General features: G+C 39.6%; 1 protein-coding gene across 1 annotated transcript in view; it reads left to right on the top strand.

Moving 5' to 3' along the window:
• Positions 1-15,952, top strand: part of CLSTN2 (calsyntenin 2) — a 697,293-nt gene extending 681,341 nt beyond the window's left edge. The window contains exons 13-17 of the mRNA XM_074963962.1: positions 938-1,108; positions 1,793-1,938; positions 6,278-6,401; positions 7,206-7,390; positions 8,247-15,952. Coding sequence (XP_074820063.1) covers positions 938-1,108; positions 1,793-1,938; positions 6,278-6,401; positions 7,206-7,390; positions 8,247-8,438 — 818 coding nt within the window. The 3' untranslated portion in view covers positions 8,439-15,952. The remainder of the gene's footprint in view (positions 1-937; positions 1,109-1,792; positions 1,939-6,277; positions 6,402-7,205; positions 7,391-8,246) is intronic.
• Positions 15,953-19,022: the final 3,070 nt, after the last annotated feature.

Genomic DNA, 19,022 nt, shown 5'->3' with positions numbered 1-19,022 from the left:
CCCCAGTTCTGCAGCTGACTGGGGGCTGGATGCATCTCAGGCACAACAGTTAAGGCTGTGCCCAGCAATCCACAGCCCTCATGGGCTATTCCAGCAGCTGAAGATTGCCAGGGAATAGGGTGGTTCTGACTTTAATCCCTTCCTCCTGGGAGTGGCCTCTAAATTGGGACCTAAAGGAGAGGTGACAGTTGCTGTGATTCCAGAGATTTATATTATGCAAAGGGTATCCGCAGGGAGCCAGTTAAGCCAGTGTTCCAGCCACTTTGTGCCAAGTAGACCAGAGAATTAAAATATAAATATGCATCTGACTCTCTTCTGAGACAGGATAGATTTTATACTACTCACTGAAGGACAGTCAGTTTACAACTCAATTACTTTGAGCTTGGAAAACGCGTGATCATTTGATATTCCAGTTTATGACTGCTAGTTCTTGGATAGATTAGTATAGCATCCTCTCTAATACAAAATTCTTTATGGGCCATAGAAGAATTGAGAGAATCGTGCAATCACAGAAAGAAAGACTTATGTTCTCAGCTCCTTGGCACATGTAGTAATGTACTGAATGAAGTAGTACCAGGCTGATGTCAATACAGTATTGAAAAGCGAAATTGTTAAGCTGTGAATTTACTTCCAAAATCATGTTTCAATGTTATATTTCTGACATATTCTTGAGTACTTTTTATTATGGTTTGCTATATTTTGGATTCATCTAAGTACTGATATGCCTCCCTCATAGTCACATCTGAGTACTGGAGATTTCTTGCTTTTGACTTGCATGCTATAGTCAATGTTTAGTACATGCTTAGAACTATTCAGCCATTCCCTTTGGAAGCTGACAGCACTGTGCAAACCATGTTAGAGTATAAATCTGTTTTGTGACTGTTCTTTCTCTGATTTTGTTTCTTATTTCTGTATGGTCTATTCCCTGTGTTTACAGTCCATAAGCCAGTTGTGTTAGAGGAAATGGTTCACAACCTGGATTTCTGTGACATTTTGGTCATTGGTGTGGAACTAGATCCCAGACAGGAGTGTTTAGAACTGGATCGTAAGGAGCACCAAGGAAAACATCTAGATGCCACCAACTCCACAGCAGGGTATTCTATCTATGGTATGCTAATGAGTCATTTACATTTTAATTACATTCTTAAAAGGAAAGGGCCAGGTTTTTGCCTTTAAGGTACCACTCTGTGTTAGGGACAGAGCAGACCTGAATCACACTATCCAGAGGAAGCTGAATAAGGGATTGTGCCTCAAAAAAGCACAATTCCACCTCAGCTCCCAGATGAAAGCCTGCTCCACCAGGTAACTGGTTCATCCTGTAGGACTCAGCATGTCCATAGCCCCACCTTTTATACCCCCATGTGGTGAAGTGAACCCCCAGGAGCATATGGGGACACAGAACATATTCTCCCTTTGACAAGCCCTTATGGCATAGGTCAGTGAGAGGATTCCTTGGTGCTCTCACACAAGTGCTGATCAGTTCCTGACCCACTGAAGGCCACACTGTAATTTTTGAAGTTACTAAATTATTAGTGCCACATCTGTATATTTTTTTCTCTAGTATGAAAATAAGGGTTTTTTTTTGTTACAGTTCCTGAAGTCCTAACATTGCTCACTTAACTTGATATGAACTGGAATCTTTGACAAATTCAGATTGTTCTATCTACTTTATTTTATTATTTAGAACATGTGATTTCCCTGTTCAGTACTCTTGTAGTAAACACAAAGGTTCCTACAATGCTTGCCTCTTACACATCTTTTGGTATTTATTCATGTTGTGTTACTGATTCAGGTGTGGACACAATGAGAAACTATGAACTGGTGCTTCGACAGGTTCGATATCGCAATTGGCACACTTTCAACATCTTTGATAGAAAGTTCAGGATCAAGTGCTCAGAGCTGAATGGCCGATACACCAGTAATGACTTTAACTTGGAGGTGAGTAATGAAAAGATGCATTGTTACCAAAACTTTCCCTCTGTTATTGATGAACTACATTTCTTCCCTCATCCTTCAGGGCAGGGATTGAGTGTTCCTGTGTTTGTACAGTACCTACCACATTTTGGGTTCTATAATGAAAGAGTAGTAATAACTTACGAGAGGAAAACTTCTACATATGTCATAGGTCACTTTCATTTTGCATGGCATCCCTAGCTGGGAATACTGAATGGATTTTGCTCTGCCTAGCCTACTCAGTGGTATGTAATGACAAGATGAACTCTCACTTGATACTAATTGTGGCAAATTGCCAGTACAATTATGATGGGTCCCACACTTCCTCTGCTTGGGGAGTGGGGGAGTGGTTCAGGGCACAGTTTCCTGCCCCTGAACTAGGGTATCTACTGTCCCACTAGAAACCCAGAGAAGGGTAGTGGAGAGGGAGGGACCCGGGCCCGCTCTCTACTCCGGGTCCCAGCCCAGGGGCCCTAGGGATAGTGGTAAACCACTTGAATGAATGCTTCCTTCCCCTGGGCTACTTCCTTCTCCTGCTCTTCAGCTTGTGGGGCTTCCTGCTCCCAACCCCTCTCTCCTCTCCTCTCCTCTCCCCCCACAAACCAGGTGTCTCTTTACCTAGGGTCTTGGTCTTCTAGCCAGCCATGGCACTTCTCCAAACTGCTCTCTGCTCTAACTCCTCCTGGTCTGATTGAAGCAGGGGTTTTTTATCATGCGACTGGCTTCAGGTGCTTTAATTAGTCTCTTGCAAACTTTCTTCCCTCTACAGGGAATAAGGCTCCCTTTTAGTACTCTCCTGTTGCCCTCTGGCCATGCTGTATCACATAATATACAAAACCACATTCTTCCCATGCATAGTAGAGGTGTAGGTCATCCTTACTTTTTCATAGATATTAAGGTCAGAAGGGACCATTATGATCATCTAGACTGACCTCCTGCACCATGCAGGCCACAGAATCTCACCCACCCACTCCTGCAATAAACTTCTCACCTATGTCTGAGCTTATTGAAGTCCTCAAAACATGGTTTTAAAGACTTCAAAGTGCAGAGAATCCTCCAGCAAGTGACCTGTGACCCATGCTACAGAGGAAGGCGAAAAAACCTCAGGGCCTCTTCCAATCTGCCCTGGAGGAAAATTCCTTCCTGACGCCAAATATGGCAATCAGCTGAACCCTGAGCATACGGGCAAGATTCACCAGCCAGATACCCAGGAAAGAATTCTCTGTAGTAACTCAGATCCACCCCATCTAACATTGGGCCTATTTACCATGAATATTTTTCCATGAACTGCCTCCCACATTCAAGCTCCAACCTATGTCCCAACTATTATACTGCAGCTTGAAAGCACCATGCTGCAAGCTCATTGCTTTCCAACTTCACATATGGTTTCTTTTTTGTCAGTGCTGCTTTTTTGTGTGCCACAAAGTGTTACCGACTTGCGGTAAGTGAAATGATGTATTCTTCATCAGTAGGAAATCATTCCAGATTAAGTCCTAAGTCAGTATGAGGATAGGGTTCAATTCAGTTTTTTATAGAGGATCTTCACTTTCATAGTCTAACGCATCAGATGTACTGCATCTTTCAACCTCAGGATCAACACTCTGTTCTACAGCATTTGGTGCTCACACATAGTCAGTCACAATTAAATAATTGCATATAAAGCAGAGAGTCCACATATTTTTGTCTCCAGCAAATGAGGCAGAACACTATTGCTTCCTATGCACAGCAATGTGAGATACTGCAGGTGTCTCCACAAATCACAGGCAAGCGAGCTCTGCCTAGTAACCAGCATGCTGTTCCGGCACGAAAGAGCCCTTTAAATTCTTGTATGCGGCATTACTTCAAAGACCTCACTCAACACCACTAGCACCTGTTCTAGTTAACAATTTTTTTCTTTAAAGTGAACTGCATGCTGGTATAATATGCCAGATTGATATCCCAGGGCTTAAGCTCTCTGTGGAGGCACAAAACAAGCGCAGTGGTGTAAGCCTCCTTACTCTATCCCAGTAATGGGGCTCAAGTCAAACTTTCACAAGAGAGAGGGGCAGTTTTGCTCAATTTCCATGCTGATGTAATCCTCTTTAGTCTGAACCCAGGTGCCAATTGTGGTGGTGCTTTTTTACATGGTCTAATCCGGTATTAGAGATTGCTAGAGTCAGAATATAAAACCTGGTGCACTTCAGGTCCAATCTGATATGGCAACGTATAACGTATATGGCTACCTGTTCATTAAGAACTGGAATTGGGTTAATAGGATTGTAGAAAAGGTTCTGCTTACATGTATATCCAGGTTTATCTACTACAAATGGAGGTGGCAGTCCTCGGTATGAAATTTCACAGAAAAAGTCCAATCCTGCCAACAAAAATATTGCATTTTAATAACTATCTGTTTTAATAGAGATAATATGAATTACACTAGCAGCTGCATTGGGCCAGGTCACTCTATTTGATCCTTTTCCCTTCTAAAATGCATATTTTTTGAACCTTTGGGTTTTGACTTCATGCACTTTGAAAGATACACCTTTATTTGACAGTTATAGATGTAATTCACAGCTATTTCAGGGCTGGGTATTTCCATTTTTGTTTTCCCACATTAGGATCTCAAATTACACTTATAAAATAGGTTAAATAGTCAGTACTATGGGAAAGGTCAATACTTTAAAAAATAATCCACTCCACTTTTGAGTACATATTTTTTCACCTACGAACAGTTGCTCCTGCTTTTGCACCCATAAATCTGTTAAATGTAGAAATGGAACAAATTGTGCCTCCAACTGAAATGGATTCAAAATGGCTAGCAAAAATTTCAGCTACGGAGTTGGAGGCTGCATACTAAAACCAGACCTAGAGGCACTACATTCACACAAGTGAACTGTTCAGCTGGTGACGGATTCTCTGCTCCACAGTCAACCAAACTGACGGGGGCAACAGCTCCTGGGAGTAATTCCACAAGTGCTGTATACTTGAAATCATTTCTGCTCACCACTTATCTCCCATTTCCTGGGATGACTGTCCCATTCTCTTCCTTATGTCTTTGGAATGGGTCCTCTCTATTGGAATTCTGAATGCCTGTTTAGCCTCTCATTTTTGGGCAAGGAGGAAGAACACAAGCATCATGCACACCTGCTACATTGCATAGTCAGGACTGCCATGAATACTTACTTTTGTGAAACACTTTCTTGAGCACCATGTTGATGATTCTTTGGGTTTTCATCTGGACATTTTTCAAATGCTGTTGCACTGTGCAAATTGACATTAAATCTGTCATTGGAGAGTTCTGTGTTGGGGTCTCAATGATTTTCAGAACAGTTTGTGTTGGTTTACAAGAAAAAAGGTTGAGTTTAGTTGCTGGTCCTGTAAATGTAATCTGGGTTCTGAAAATCCAGCTTTGTTCCTTCTGGCTCATTGATCATCTCCATAAAGATTTTCTAGGCCAGATTCTCTAGAGTTTCTTGTGTGCCTAACTCCATTACCTTTAGTGTTGTGGCACAGGTGTAAATGAAGACTGAATTTGACCATGCCTTTGCAACTTAATTAACAATTATGATAATGCATGAGCCAAAATAGAATTCAGCCCACTCTCCCACAGCTGACATGGCTCTATATTGCTAACAGAAGCAAGAGTAATAAAATGTATCAGTCACTAATGTCAGCAGTTATACATACAGGGAGCAGACTGGATGACTCCCCACACTGCAAGACTCCCAACTTGCCATAGCGTTCCCCATAGAAGCAGAATAGAAAAGAGCTCAGTGAGCCCCAAAGAAACATTCCACATTTGTTACTTAACCTGGAGTAGAACAGAGATAGCATCACATTCAAACAAGAGGCTGTGCTTGCACTTAGAGTAGGACAGAGAACAGAGTGCCCTCAAGACAGTTCTCTAGAGTACTTTAGAAAATTCCATCAAATTAATAAGGGCTCTACAAATGCCCAAACCTGCTCCTGTTAAATACAATGATAAAACTCTTATTGACTTCAATAGTGCATCTAACTTATGATAGAAAGATGAAAAAAGAGAGCTGGTTCACACAGGTGAGAGAGAGAGAGAGAGAGCTTCTTTATTCTTTGAGTCTGTTCAAGAGCTACCAATAACAAAGTGGCCCAGCTAAACCATAAAATAACGCAGGATAGGTTAACTGACTTGGGAAACATTTGATCTTGTCTCCAGTGCCTACAAAATGAACATGAATCTTCTACCAAGATCAATATACTATAATCTTTGCTGTGAAGTTCATCATCAGACCAGTTTCAGACACCAGAAGGCATGGTATTGGAATTTACAGCACTTTGTAGTATCATGCTGCTTGTTCTTTTGTTCCAGGTTAATATCCTACACAACTCGAACTCTAATTTTATGGAGCATGTAAATCACATGGTAATACAGCCACCGTTTCTCCAGTCTATCCATCACCCAGAAGAAAACATAAACAGCATTCCTGGCTCAGGTATTAACTATACAGAAATTGCTCATAATACTTAAGTTGTTGTCAGTGTTTCTGTTGTGATTCAGTTCAGTCAACCAATGAAGACATAGAATCCCCACTTATACCCTGGGCAACCCAAAAGAAGTCATTGCATAGGTGTAAAAGAAAGTAACATTTGTCCCCCTCTGTCTTCCTGAGGAGTTGTGCTTTAGTTAAAAAATACACTATTGGAAATTGTGTGGCCAGGTTTTTTTTTTTTTTTTAAATAGAGACCAGAAAGTTGAAAAATTTAAAACTGGCAAATGGCAGAATTCCAGACATCAGTGATTTTCACAAATAAAGTTAATTCTCTAATTGTAATCCTGGGAATATCTGGGAATATTTGTCCCTTAGCACAGTAGTTCTCAAAGCCGGTCCGCCACTTGTTCAGGGAAAGCCCCTGGCGGGCCGAACAGGTTTGTTTACCTGCCACATCCGCAGGTTCGGTCGATCGCAGCTCCCACTAGCCATGGTTCACCGCACCAAGCCAATGGGGGCTGCGGGAAGCGGCGCGGGCCAAGGGACGTGCTGGCTGCCCTTAGCAGAAAGGGACAATATGGATGAAGGACAGTTTAACCTTCTGGCAGCAACAGACAACTGTCTAACATTGAGTTGTTCTGCATTGTTCTTACCATTTGTGATCACTGAATGTAATTATTGGAAATATTACCAGTGATGTGCAGGTTGCAGAATCTTAGCATAAGAAAAGAAAAAAATAGAAGGAAAGAATGTATTTAGTGGTGTGTAGGCAAATCTGTAGAGAAATTATTCCATTATTTTTTTCAGTTGTTCCAAGCGTGGCTACTATTGTTATAATAATCTGTGTCAGCATACTAGTCTTCATCATAGCCTTGGGCATCTACAGAATTCGGACTTCTCATCAGCCCAGCTCTACAGAAAATGAAGGAAGTAAAGAAAATGAAATGGATTGGGATGATTCTGCTCTAACCATTACTGTCAACCCCATGGAGGTATGCAAAAAAGTTGGATTGCCATGGCACTTCCAGGAGTTAGCATTTTGGGTGGTAGCTTGTTTAGTTACTGTTTTTTAAAAACACTTTAAAGATGGACTTATTTAGATTGCTACTTTGTTTGTGTGATCACTCTTCAAGGCAGGGTCTGTCTTTTACTATGTGTATGTACAGCATCTAGCACAATTGGTCCCTGATCTAAGGTGAGGCCTGTAGGCATGGCTATAATACAGATGATGATTATGCTTCTGATTATTTATTATTTTATTTGTCCTCCTACATCTGATTGTTGTTTGATGGGATGGTGAAGAATTGGCTTAAGAGGGAGAGGAGCATTGCCCTATCACTTCCTGCCCAGCATAGACTCTTGCAATTTGAAGCACCCACAACAATGCAATTTGTCCATTTTAAAATGTGCTGGTACCAAATATTGACAAACTGAAGGCAAGGGGAAGTCCAGGGCAGAGGTTCAGAAAAGAGCAACAAAATTGAACACCTGTCTAGAGAAACTGACACATGAGCAAAAGTTAAAAGAGCTAACTATGGGTAGCTTTGCTAAACAAGGACAATCATTTACCAGTATTCCATTTTTGTTACAATAGCTTCAAGCTTTAGAATTTACTTGCTACTTTATTCTACTCTATCTATATATATCTCTAGTAACCAGGTAGCCACGTAAATCACGCTTTCCCAATATATTAGCAATTAGTTTCTGGAGCAAGCCATTATATAGCTACGTTACCTATTTTCATGGGTGTTACAGGAGGTATTAAACTATTGGTTCAACTGCTTTATGTTCCCCTAGCTAGGTTAATGAACAAGTCCCTTTCCTTCTGTGTTTTCTAACATAATGTAGAAATATGAAGAGCCTCACCATGTAGAAGAGGAGAGTGAGGAGGAGGTAGAAGAGGAGGAAGATACAACCAGTGATGAATCAGGTGAAAGTGAAGAAGAGGAGGAGGAAGAAGAAATTGGAAATGCGGGAGACAAACAGAATGCCACCAGGCAAGAGCAGTTGGAGTGGGATGATTCAACACTCCCTTACTAGAACCTGCCAGTCCTATTGCTCCTTTTGTAAACAGCAATACAATTTATTTCTGAGTCAAGTTAATTTCTGTCTATGAATTAACTGACAGGATTTGAATTTATTGCCTAAAATAGATATAGTTCTATTGCCCAAATTGATATCGTTGTATCAGTTGCTATTGATAGAATTGTCCCTTTCCTTACAATGCCTTGTGAAATACAGGGTACCAACTTTAATGTCCTCTATGGTAACGACACTAGTCTGGAGCTTGGTCCGTCAATTTAGTCCCTCAATTTCCAGTTTCTGTTCCAAATAATCCAATAAAAGTCCTGTCACTCAATCCATAGAGGTTTTGCCTTTGCTATTTTTTCATATAGGAGAGATTTCAGCTTGTTATGACGATTATTTCTGTGGGTCCAAATAATGCTGTTGCCATTTGGCTTCACTTTCTTGTGTCTAAAAAAAAATCTGCCTTCAGATTGACCTGGTATTGCAGTGTCTCCAGGAATGGGGTGGGGGGAAGCAGAGGTTTAGTGCTACAGGTGTCAAGGCTGAATGCCATTTACCACCTCCCCTTTTTTTTTTTTTTTTTTTTTGCCTTCTTGGATGTTAATTGCATTCTGCAGAGGGATATTTAAGACTTCACATGTAGGGTGTATGTGAGAATAGGAATGGGTAATACATTTATCTGCTAATGTGTCATGACCTTGAAGATAAAATCTTTATCCAGTCCACCTATTGAAATCTGACTACTATCATGTAAAACCACCAGAAAAAACTTTTTTTTTCTTTTGTTAAGTCTCAGAGATCTTCTGCCCACAGATTAAGCAACGTTTTCTTATGTGAAACATAAATTCTAATTCAACTTGGCTTCAGCTGAAACCTGTGGGGCTGATCATTAGCCACGGATTCAGTAATTTGCTGCAAATCAGTGTTTTGTAATCTGCATTGTAAATCATTATCTTGATGCAGTATCTTACTGCAGTAACAGGAAATCAATGAACCCCAGTATACTCAAGTTGCCTCTGGTTGGGACTTAGACAGGTACTTACACGTATGCATGAAAATGAAATACAGTCTTGGGGAAATGTTCCCTTCTGCCTGTAGAAAGACTGATTAAATGATGCCAGCTGGAATTTGTCTGGCTTTATTCTGTAAAATATCGTCCCACATTTTTGCTATGCTTTTACCAACCAAACAGTGGCACAGGAAAAAACTGACATAACCTAGACTCTCCAACTCTCCTTTGCACTTACAACTGTCCTTTTTCTCCTCTTCCTGAACCCTTTATTCTTTGAGAAAAGGGGTCTATAAAATAAAATAGGAACAAGGAAAGAGAATCCACCTGGAACCAAAAGAAGTAAAAGTACAATGAGAGCTTGAGCAAGTATTAGTTTAATGCAGCATGTTTTTTTCCTAAACACTGTTCAAAGAAAAAAATACACAAAATATGCTGGTAAGTCTGTTTCTGTTTTTTTTTCCTCCTCCCTTTAATATCCTCTGCATCTTCAAAATGACATGAACAACAAATGAGGCAGCACTTCCTAGGGTAACTATTTTAATGTATAACAGACAAACCAACTGGCATGACCGTGAATGCTGCCCTGTGGCTTTTCGCCTGTTTCTAACCCTCTTCTTTCCTTTAGATTTTGTTTGTTGGATTTTGCTTTGTAATTTGCTGTTTGGAGTGAGCCATTCCTCCTATCTTTCCTGTGTGCCCCCAAGAAGCTCAGTAGCAGTACAGTGTTGAGTGTAACAGAACAAAAAAGTACATGTGTCAATCTTTTTTCTTTGCTAGGGTGCCATGGCTCCATGCACAGTCATGGAACTTAATCCTGCAGGGGGCAACCCTTACTCACTCTGGGTTCATATGGATAACTTTCAGGGTTGCCAGCTCTCTTGCTACTTGGTATATTTCTTAAAGCCTCAGCTCTTACAGTAATGTGAATACAGAAAATCTCAGCTTTCATTTTTTTAAATCAAGTTTCTAGCTCTTATGGGTGCAAAAAAAGGTTGAAAATGTGACCCGAGTCGGCCCTACAAGCTTAAATTGGAAGGTAAATGAAGACAGTCCGAAATTTATTCCTTTTTTAAAAAAAAATCATGGTTTTTAGACTGACCTCATGATTTTGGGGTGCCTGACTCATGATTTTTGAATGCTTGGTGTTGGCAATATGGAACTTTTATCATGTGTTACAGTCCCATTTACTTGAGGGTGTAAGAACAGCAGGATTGGTCCCCTAATTTATTTTTATACTCACTAATTATTTTGAATAGCAAGATATTCTTTAGGCCACTTACTGTTTTGCATTTTAGATGGTGTATGTACAAACAACTCATTATTAAAGTGTATATATATTGTGTTTTCTTCTTCCAGAGTATGATGAAAGGAAATCTGGTGAAAAGGCATAATTCTTTCTTTCTTTTTTTTTCAATAATAATATGAAGCAGGCCTTTCATTTGTGGTTTTATTTTCAGCACACAACTAAACAAAGCTTTCTGCTCAGACAGAAAGTAAAAATCAGATTTAAAAATCAATCTCAAAATTAAAATTGTATTGAAAAATTCAACTTTTGTCAAATGATTTTCACTTTTTTTTTTTTTTTTTTGAAAACAGCAACTTACAACATTATTAATGGTCTAATTTTTTTATAACTTATTCATGGCTTGATAAATATATGAACATTCATTAAATATTTACATTTTGGTTATTGGATGCAAATCTATTCAGATCATGCTGGTACATTACAGAAGGAGGAAACATGAATAATTTTATATTTGTAAATGTCTAATTTATAGAAGTAAGATGAGTAAAAGCAGAGCCTGTGTTATTGGTTTTACAAGATTGTAGTCTATACACTAAAATGTACTTATTTTAGGTTAATCATCTAAGCAGGTTATGAAGCATTTTTCATTCAAATAATCAGGAGGGTCATTTTTACAAAATTTCAGTGAGAAGTGGATATTCCTTTTATAAAATGTACACACATATGAAACATCACTACAGTTTTCTGTAGCAATGGCCCAAAACACTGGAACACTGTCATTTTACAATCTATTTCTGAAGGAATTGTTTTTCATTATTTCATTTTTTTCCAAACATTTCTACAATTTTTTTCAGTTTCTTTTAATGAATAAAAACCAAACACATTTGGTTTTCAAAAAGCATTTTTAGTAAAAATGTTTCACTTTTGCTGAAACCAAAACTAGATTTTTTTTCCCTAAAGGTAAAAAATCTTTATGAAAGCCAGAACATTTTTACTGAATTGTTTTTTTTCTTCAGTTGCCATTTTTTTTCCACCCAAAATGGGGGGGGGAATCACTTTGCTTGAAAAAGTATTTGTCAAAAATATGCTTACATTAAAAACTTTCAACCAGTTCTACAACACACTACAATTTATATGACTGTACTGGTTGAATAATGAAAAATACTATGTAATATTTCTAATAGGGGCTCTCTGTTTCACTTCCTTAGAGATTTCTAAGTGTATTTCCCTTGACCCTCAATCTTATCACTTTGATCATGTGGCTAGACTAGAGACTATATTTCATTCAAGGCCAGATTGCACCCAGCCCTGAACAGGTTCATGACAAGGGAGGAGAATGTATACAAGGAACATCCATGTATCTCCTATTAGAAAACAGGTAAACTGCAGTCTTTACACTCAAGAAGCTATGTGGTGCCCACTCCCCACCCCCTGCTGTAGGAACTGTTGTACAACCTCTTAAAAGGGCAGTATAATATCCTTACTCTTTTGCACTCCCCTGAATAATCTGGCTACCTGAGGCATATCCCCTTGCTCCAAATACAGATCTGGGTCATCAAGCCCCATAAAAGTCCTCATTTTCCAGTAGCAAGTGTCAAAATGGACCCAGTCTTGTGACCCTTACTCAGCCAAACTCACACTGATGTCATTAAGATGAGAGCTCTACCTTATTAAAAGCAGCAGGATTAGGCCCCAAAAGTCCCTGAGAAACCACAAAAGTGAGACCTCCTCATATGGCATCTGGCTGTTGTGGGGATGGGGTGTTAACAATGCCCCAAGATAGATACTTACGTTTTCTCTTCTGACATTTTGAGGATAGAGGCAGATTGGAAAAAGCTGCAAAATTTACTAATGCAAATTCAGTCCAGTTGCACAATGTGTTATCTGCACTAATATTGGTGCTTACGTTGCTTTTCATGGTCAATAGCTCAGATTTCTTTTTCACTTCCACCCATACCACACGTATTATATCTATACAAATGATTCTAAAGACATATGGCTGCTAAGATCAATATCAAGATGTACTGCACCAGCTGACACCAGTTCAAATAAGGGTTCATTAAATCTTAGTATTAACTCAAATAAAATGTTAGTGTTTGTTCTGAATATCCATTTATTCAAACATGATGATATCTGGAAAATGTACCATAAATCACAGAAATTAAAAACATCTAGAAAGCATTTGATTGTTTATAGAGAGGAGAAATACAGGTCTTGATGATCTATAAGCCAGTAGAAATCCCATCTTCCCTACTACAATACATAATTACTGATTAGATTAAGCATATCTGTGCCAGTTGTATGTTTATTGAAAATGACAATATAAACCTTGTAGCACAATTTAATTTTCATGTACCCAATTTGTAGGAATCTAGCTTGAGGGAAAGAAACAGAGTGCTGTAAATCTTGATGTCCAACACATGATTAACATCTTAGTTTCTCCAACTATAATTGTTTCACCTTTATGGGTCATGTTTTTCCTCTGTTTTCTGTATAGTGGTTTTCCACTCCCCTTCCAAAACAAGCCAATAATGGCAGAAGCAACAACAAGAGAATTAAACTTTGGATAGGAAATAAAGGTGTCATAGTGTGTACTTTACCACTTTAAATATAGTTAGGTATTTGTCCTCTGCCAGTTATACAGCAGATGAAATCCTGGTGATTTCTCATTTTAGCTTTCTCAGCGGAGGCATTTCATAATTGGATATTTGCAACTGATAAGTACACCACCGTGACTCATGTAAGCCTTTTGTTATCTGAGTTTTTGGAATTATAGTACTCGCTCTGTCTGTTACTAATGGTGGCAGATTCATATGCATTTTAAAACATATTGAACCATCTCTGTGATGGTTCATTTCTTACTGCTGTGCACTTCAGTGTAGGAGATTCAGGCTGATAACAAACTTTGGCATTGATGCATCTTTGGCCAGTCGGTGTAACTGTTGATTATTCCCTAGTATGTGTTTGAAGGCTCTGTGGTCCTACTACACCCCACCCCAGAAAGGAGCAGTGGAGGTGAGTCTTCTAGGCCTGCCTGGAGACCCTCATGGAAGCAGCCAATCAGATCTCAGCAGGCTCAGATAAAAGGAGCTGCAGGGGTTAGCAGCTCAGTTCCAGGCTGGAGACAGAGGGAATGAAGGAGAGTGCTCCCCTCTGACCAAAGGATCTTGATGGGATGCATTTACTAGACTTGGGACTAGGAGAGACAGAGGACCTGAGAACTTTAAACCTCAGGTAAAGGGACCAGGTCCAAGGAATTCAACAGCAACTAATTCAAGGAAGCAGTATGTGGCTGCTGTTTGTAGGGTCCCTGGGTTAGAACCCAGAGTAGTGGACAAGTCTGGGTTCCCGTCATCACTGGCTAGGTGGCCTAAGTCAAGAGAATGGGACAAGGCCCTTTTAGAGAACTGAGCAAAGGACTGGATTTAAAGGGCTCACAGATGAGGCTGAAGACCCTGGTGAGGGTAGACAGTTTGGTGAACTCTTTATATCCTGAAAGGGGTCCATTTTGACTGTGACTTGGTCAAAGGGTTCAGCGCTGGCCAGTGTCTTACTGCTCTATGCTAATTAAAGATAGTGTACCTCACCTTTTGACCACTTTAAACATTTTTACTCATCCCTAAACTATGTAGGACCATCACAGTCATGCTGCCTTCATAGGATAAGGCCAAGGGAAAGATATGAACTGTACACCAAAGCCTGAATGTCCACCAGAGACTCTGGCTCTGCACACCAGACATCATAAAAATTCCCAATCCAACTGCTTTCCACTGAGGACCCCTTCAACCACTAGCCCTCAGAAATCCATGTCTAAGGACTGACAACAAAAGAATCCCCAGCTAACCTTGACTTCTATGCCTATGCCCAACCTCCATAGATATTCACAAATCAGCATCAGCGCCTTGAATTGCACTCAAAACAAATAGGGAGCCAGGGTGTTCTTTAAGAATTGCTATGTTTCCTGCAGTTTACAGTGTAAACACAGCAGGAAAACAGTTGTAAGCCAGAGTGGGCTAGGACCATTGCTGTAGAATATTATAATATTTTTAGTAAAGGAAATGCCATCCTGGAATGAATGCAAGTTTGTGACCATGCTGTAATGGTTTAACTCTTCTTTTAGACCATGCCAGCTGGAGGTGCGATCCTTTTTGATTGGGGAGTGGCGGAAAGACATCCAGTTGGACTGTGTTGTCCAAGAGACAACCGCTATTGTTACAGCACATTCCATCAGACCTGAGAAATATTTTTGCTAAAATAACATTGATGTAGCAGCAAAACTTCACCAGTGATGTCTAGCAAGTCAGCTAAGCTTCCTTGTTTCTGAATGACTAGCAAGCTCCTGTGTTTTATTATTCTGGAAAAGAGCCATGATGATTAAACAGAAATTAATAGAGCCTGAATTGCATAAAGACAGTTCATGTTCATTCCACAAAGTTCTTGACTGTAATTAAGGGTGAAAGATACCACAGAAAATACTTTAAAAAACCCGCCACCATCTTGTGTGAAGCTTCTGTTATATAACAAGTAGAAAAATGACACAAGGCTTTGTCAACATTCTCACACGGGGATTACAAGAGTTTGCAAGAGTCCTGGTGATTGAAAAAGTGGGTTGTGCATGGACCTGATATGCAGTATCTATTGGGAGTCTTTCTGTTGACTTCAACAGGTGTTGGAACAGGCCACATGAGAACTTAGTTGTTATAATTTATTATTTAATACCTGTGTTCCAGAAGCACTTAGAAGCCTCAGTCAGGGATGGCGTCTGATTGTGCTAGGCACTGCTGTATGCGCACACAGTGAAAGAAAGCCCCTGCCCCTGCTAGCACTGTTGCTTCTTTAATTATTACTGTAGGGGAAAATAATAATTGTTTTGAAGTAATTTTATGCTCTCTGAAAAGAAACCAAAAGCCGGACAAACTTGGGCTATTGAAACCTTGGTAGCAAATGCACATTTACAACAAAGTTAACTAAAAACCATTTTTTTTAACTTTCCTAATTTCTTTAGAGGTTTTACATTTACCAGCTGCAGATATAAGGTCTCTGTTTACTGCATACATGTTGGAGTGTGTCTGTCTGCTAAGTGTGGGAGGAGAGACAGAGGAATGAATTTGCAATTATGTATGTTGTGTGATGAAAAAAACTTTTTTCTGGGCACAGTAGGCACAAATCCTGCCAAAAACAAGGGGGGGGGGGAGAGAGAGAGAGAGAGTGTGTGTGTGTATATATATGTCCTTGGTCTATTCTCTTGTCCATTTTAATTGGATTTTCTGAAGAGGATATTTAATAAAATGAAATACATTTAAAATACTAATAAAAACAGAGAGAAAGTATGTAATGCTAAAAGCTTATACTGATCCTGTAGAAAAAGGTAAACACTGGGGGGGGGGGGAAGGGGGGTTGTTTTAAAAGGAATGTCTCATGGATTTTTTTCCTTTTGTGGAAAATAAAGATTTATGGGCACCACTGAAAATCTAGCCACCTATGAAGCTCTGAATACAGGGTGCTGGTCCCAGGGGAGTTCCAGAAGGTTCTATGAGTCAGCGGGCCTGATTCTCTTAGTCCTGTGCCTGCTGCAGTCATTTCCACTGTTACAAAATGAATGCAAAACAGTACAGTTCTGACTTGGTAGTGCTTTATACCCACACTGTGTTCATTTTGCACTGGTATAAATGGCTGCATGAGGTAGTGGACAATCAGCCCTGCAGAGTCACTTTTCCTCCTAGGACACTGGAATGGATGCAGTTTGCACCCATTTGCACCCATGGATGCAGTTTGCACCCCCCCACCCCCAACACAGATCCAGCCAGCTCCAGAAGACAGATGACTCCATTCATATTCCGCTTGTGAGGGAGAGCAATGACTGTGTTACACTGTGCACAGGACCCCAGCCCAAGATCTGGGTAGCCTAATGGAGAAGGACAGGGAGCCTCGCACTCCTGAATTCCTTTGTGCAGCTCCCTGAAGGCAAGCAGCAATCTAGCCCTTTGGTGCCTAAATATAGATTTAGACAATAAACTTTAGGCACCTGAGCTAGAAAATATTGGTCCCAATATGGGCCCAAAACTTCCATCCGGGCCAATAGGTACAGCTGTATTTGTATGGTAAGAATTTTTAGGGACAAAGCATAAGTTTTACATGTTTCTTTCATAGAAGTGTGACTTTAATTTTGTCAGCTAAATATCTGATTTCATTTTAGGTGGCAAATTCGGTGACCGTTTTCATGTAGCAGAACCTGTCAGGCTGTGCAGTGTGTTATATGTCTGTAAAATGACAGGGTGCATTTTTAGAAATGTGTCTGAATATAGAGCAAATTTCTGACCCACTGGTTTTGGATGGGATTTTCAAAAGAATTTAACCTTTCTATGGGAGTTGGGCACCTAGCTTCTTTAGGCTCCTTTGACTATCTTATCCTTTATCAGACCTTTTGCTAAGTTTTCCAGGGCTTGATTAGTTTTTTTCCCCAGTGTCTTTCCCCTTCCATTCCTTCCAAAGTATTAAACACATCTCAGTTGAATAAAAGTCTTACTCAGATGATTTTGACCATGTTAGTCACTAGAGTGAAGTTTCACATTGGAAACTGGCGATACATCATTTTCAGTAGGCTGCAAAGAGTGAGGCCCTGTGGTGCTGGGAAAGATTTATATGGATGTTTTTGGCTGTATGATCTTTTGGAATGTGAAAAGAATATAGGCTAATGTTAGGTGAGCAATGTAGGAAACAGAGGATTAATATTTAAGAAATGAATGGTGACACAGCAGAGATGAAAGTAAATAGTGGACACGGAGGTAAAGCGGGTTATCAGGTTGGTGTGAAAGAGACAAGCATTGGAGGCTCAAATCCTCAGAGTATCAAATGGTGAGAGAATAGAAACATCTACTATAATCCTTTCTGGATTGACCGTTATCTGCATTTAGCAGTTTTAGGAAGGACGCTGAATGTCAAATTGACAGGTGTTCTAAGATGACAATACATATATTTCTGCTATATATTGAATCATTCACGGCATGGAGGCTATTGTGGTAATGAACTAAAACTGTGAGTGATTTAAGTTGGTTGCTGCTGCCTGTGGCTTGTTTGGTACATTAGTTACAACACCTCCAGCAGAGACAGGAAGGCAAAAGAACCATGACAAATGTCACTGTGCTACGCCTGCATTGTGTGGGGAATGCTTTATGGTCAAAGGAGGTCTTCTCTGATTTGTGAGAATGCAAATTCTGTAGGTATTCACAGATAATTAAAATTTCCAGTGATTGTGTTATTAAAATTAAGGGAAGATTCAGAGACATTTCAGCACTCCGATTTGTGTTAAGATATTTCAGAGAGCTGTGGAAAAAAATCATGTTACATAAAGAACAGGGGGCACTGTATAAAGATTGCATTCAATAATACAAAGGTCTTAACTACTACATTAAACCGTTCTAGAGTTGCTACAAATGTCCAAGTATCCACTCATTTTGGGTGCTACAATTTTGAAAACCTTAGGTGTAATATTTTTTCCCAGGGATATTGATTACCCACAATTCCAGGGGAAACTGAAGATAGTTTGCACCTCACAAAATAAGGCCCCTAAATGTCTTGCACCCAAAAATTGAGGCATCAAAAATAAGTGGTCACTTCTGAAAATGTTTGAAATGGCCATGCTACGATGTATATAGTGCACCACCACAATCTGAGTAATATCAGTTTGTACCTAATTGGGAATTCAGTAGTTCAGAAAATAAGAACAGTGTTGACAAAAGAGCATGGATTTGAAGTGGATCATTGCTTTAGAGAGTAACAGACATTCAAGTTATTCCTGTTGATATACGTGGCCCTGTACAAAGATACCAAACTGTAGGAAAGAAAGAAAAATACCACAATGTTTAAAGGTTACTTTTAGAACATATATTAGCTCATCAAATCTTAGTCATAGAAATCAGAAGATGAGGAAAACAAATAGTCTAGCTAGTCTATTATCCTAGCAGTGCAGGATTATTCCTTATAATATATTTCTAATGCTTCCCCCTCCCCCAAGTTTAGTTTTTTTAATGATTCTAAGGCTGGGGCTTCCACTGCTTCCCCGGGAGACTGTTTCAGAGTCTAATAGAATTCATCATTAGGAAGCTTTTCCTGGTATTCAGTTTAAATTCTCCTTTTCTTAATTTCCCCCCATTACTCTTAGTTACACCCTCTTACCCTAAGCTAAATCAATCTTCTCCCTAACTATGATTTATACCCTCCACATATTTGTAGATGGTTATCACTTTTCCTCCATTGGTCATTTATGAGACAAGTCATTCACAGTTCTTTTAATTATGTCTCTTTATTCATGGTCTTCAATCCCTAGATCATTTTTGTT

The sequence above is a fragment of the Natator depressus genome, chromosome 9 (assembly GCF_965152275.1).
Source record: "Natator depressus isolate rNatDep1 chromosome 9, rNatDep2.hap1, whole genome shotgun sequence".
Taxonomy (NCBI): Eukaryota; Metazoa; Chordata; order Testudines; family Cheloniidae; genus Natator; species Natator depressus.
This window is presented reverse-complemented; position numbering and strand designations above follow the sequence as displayed.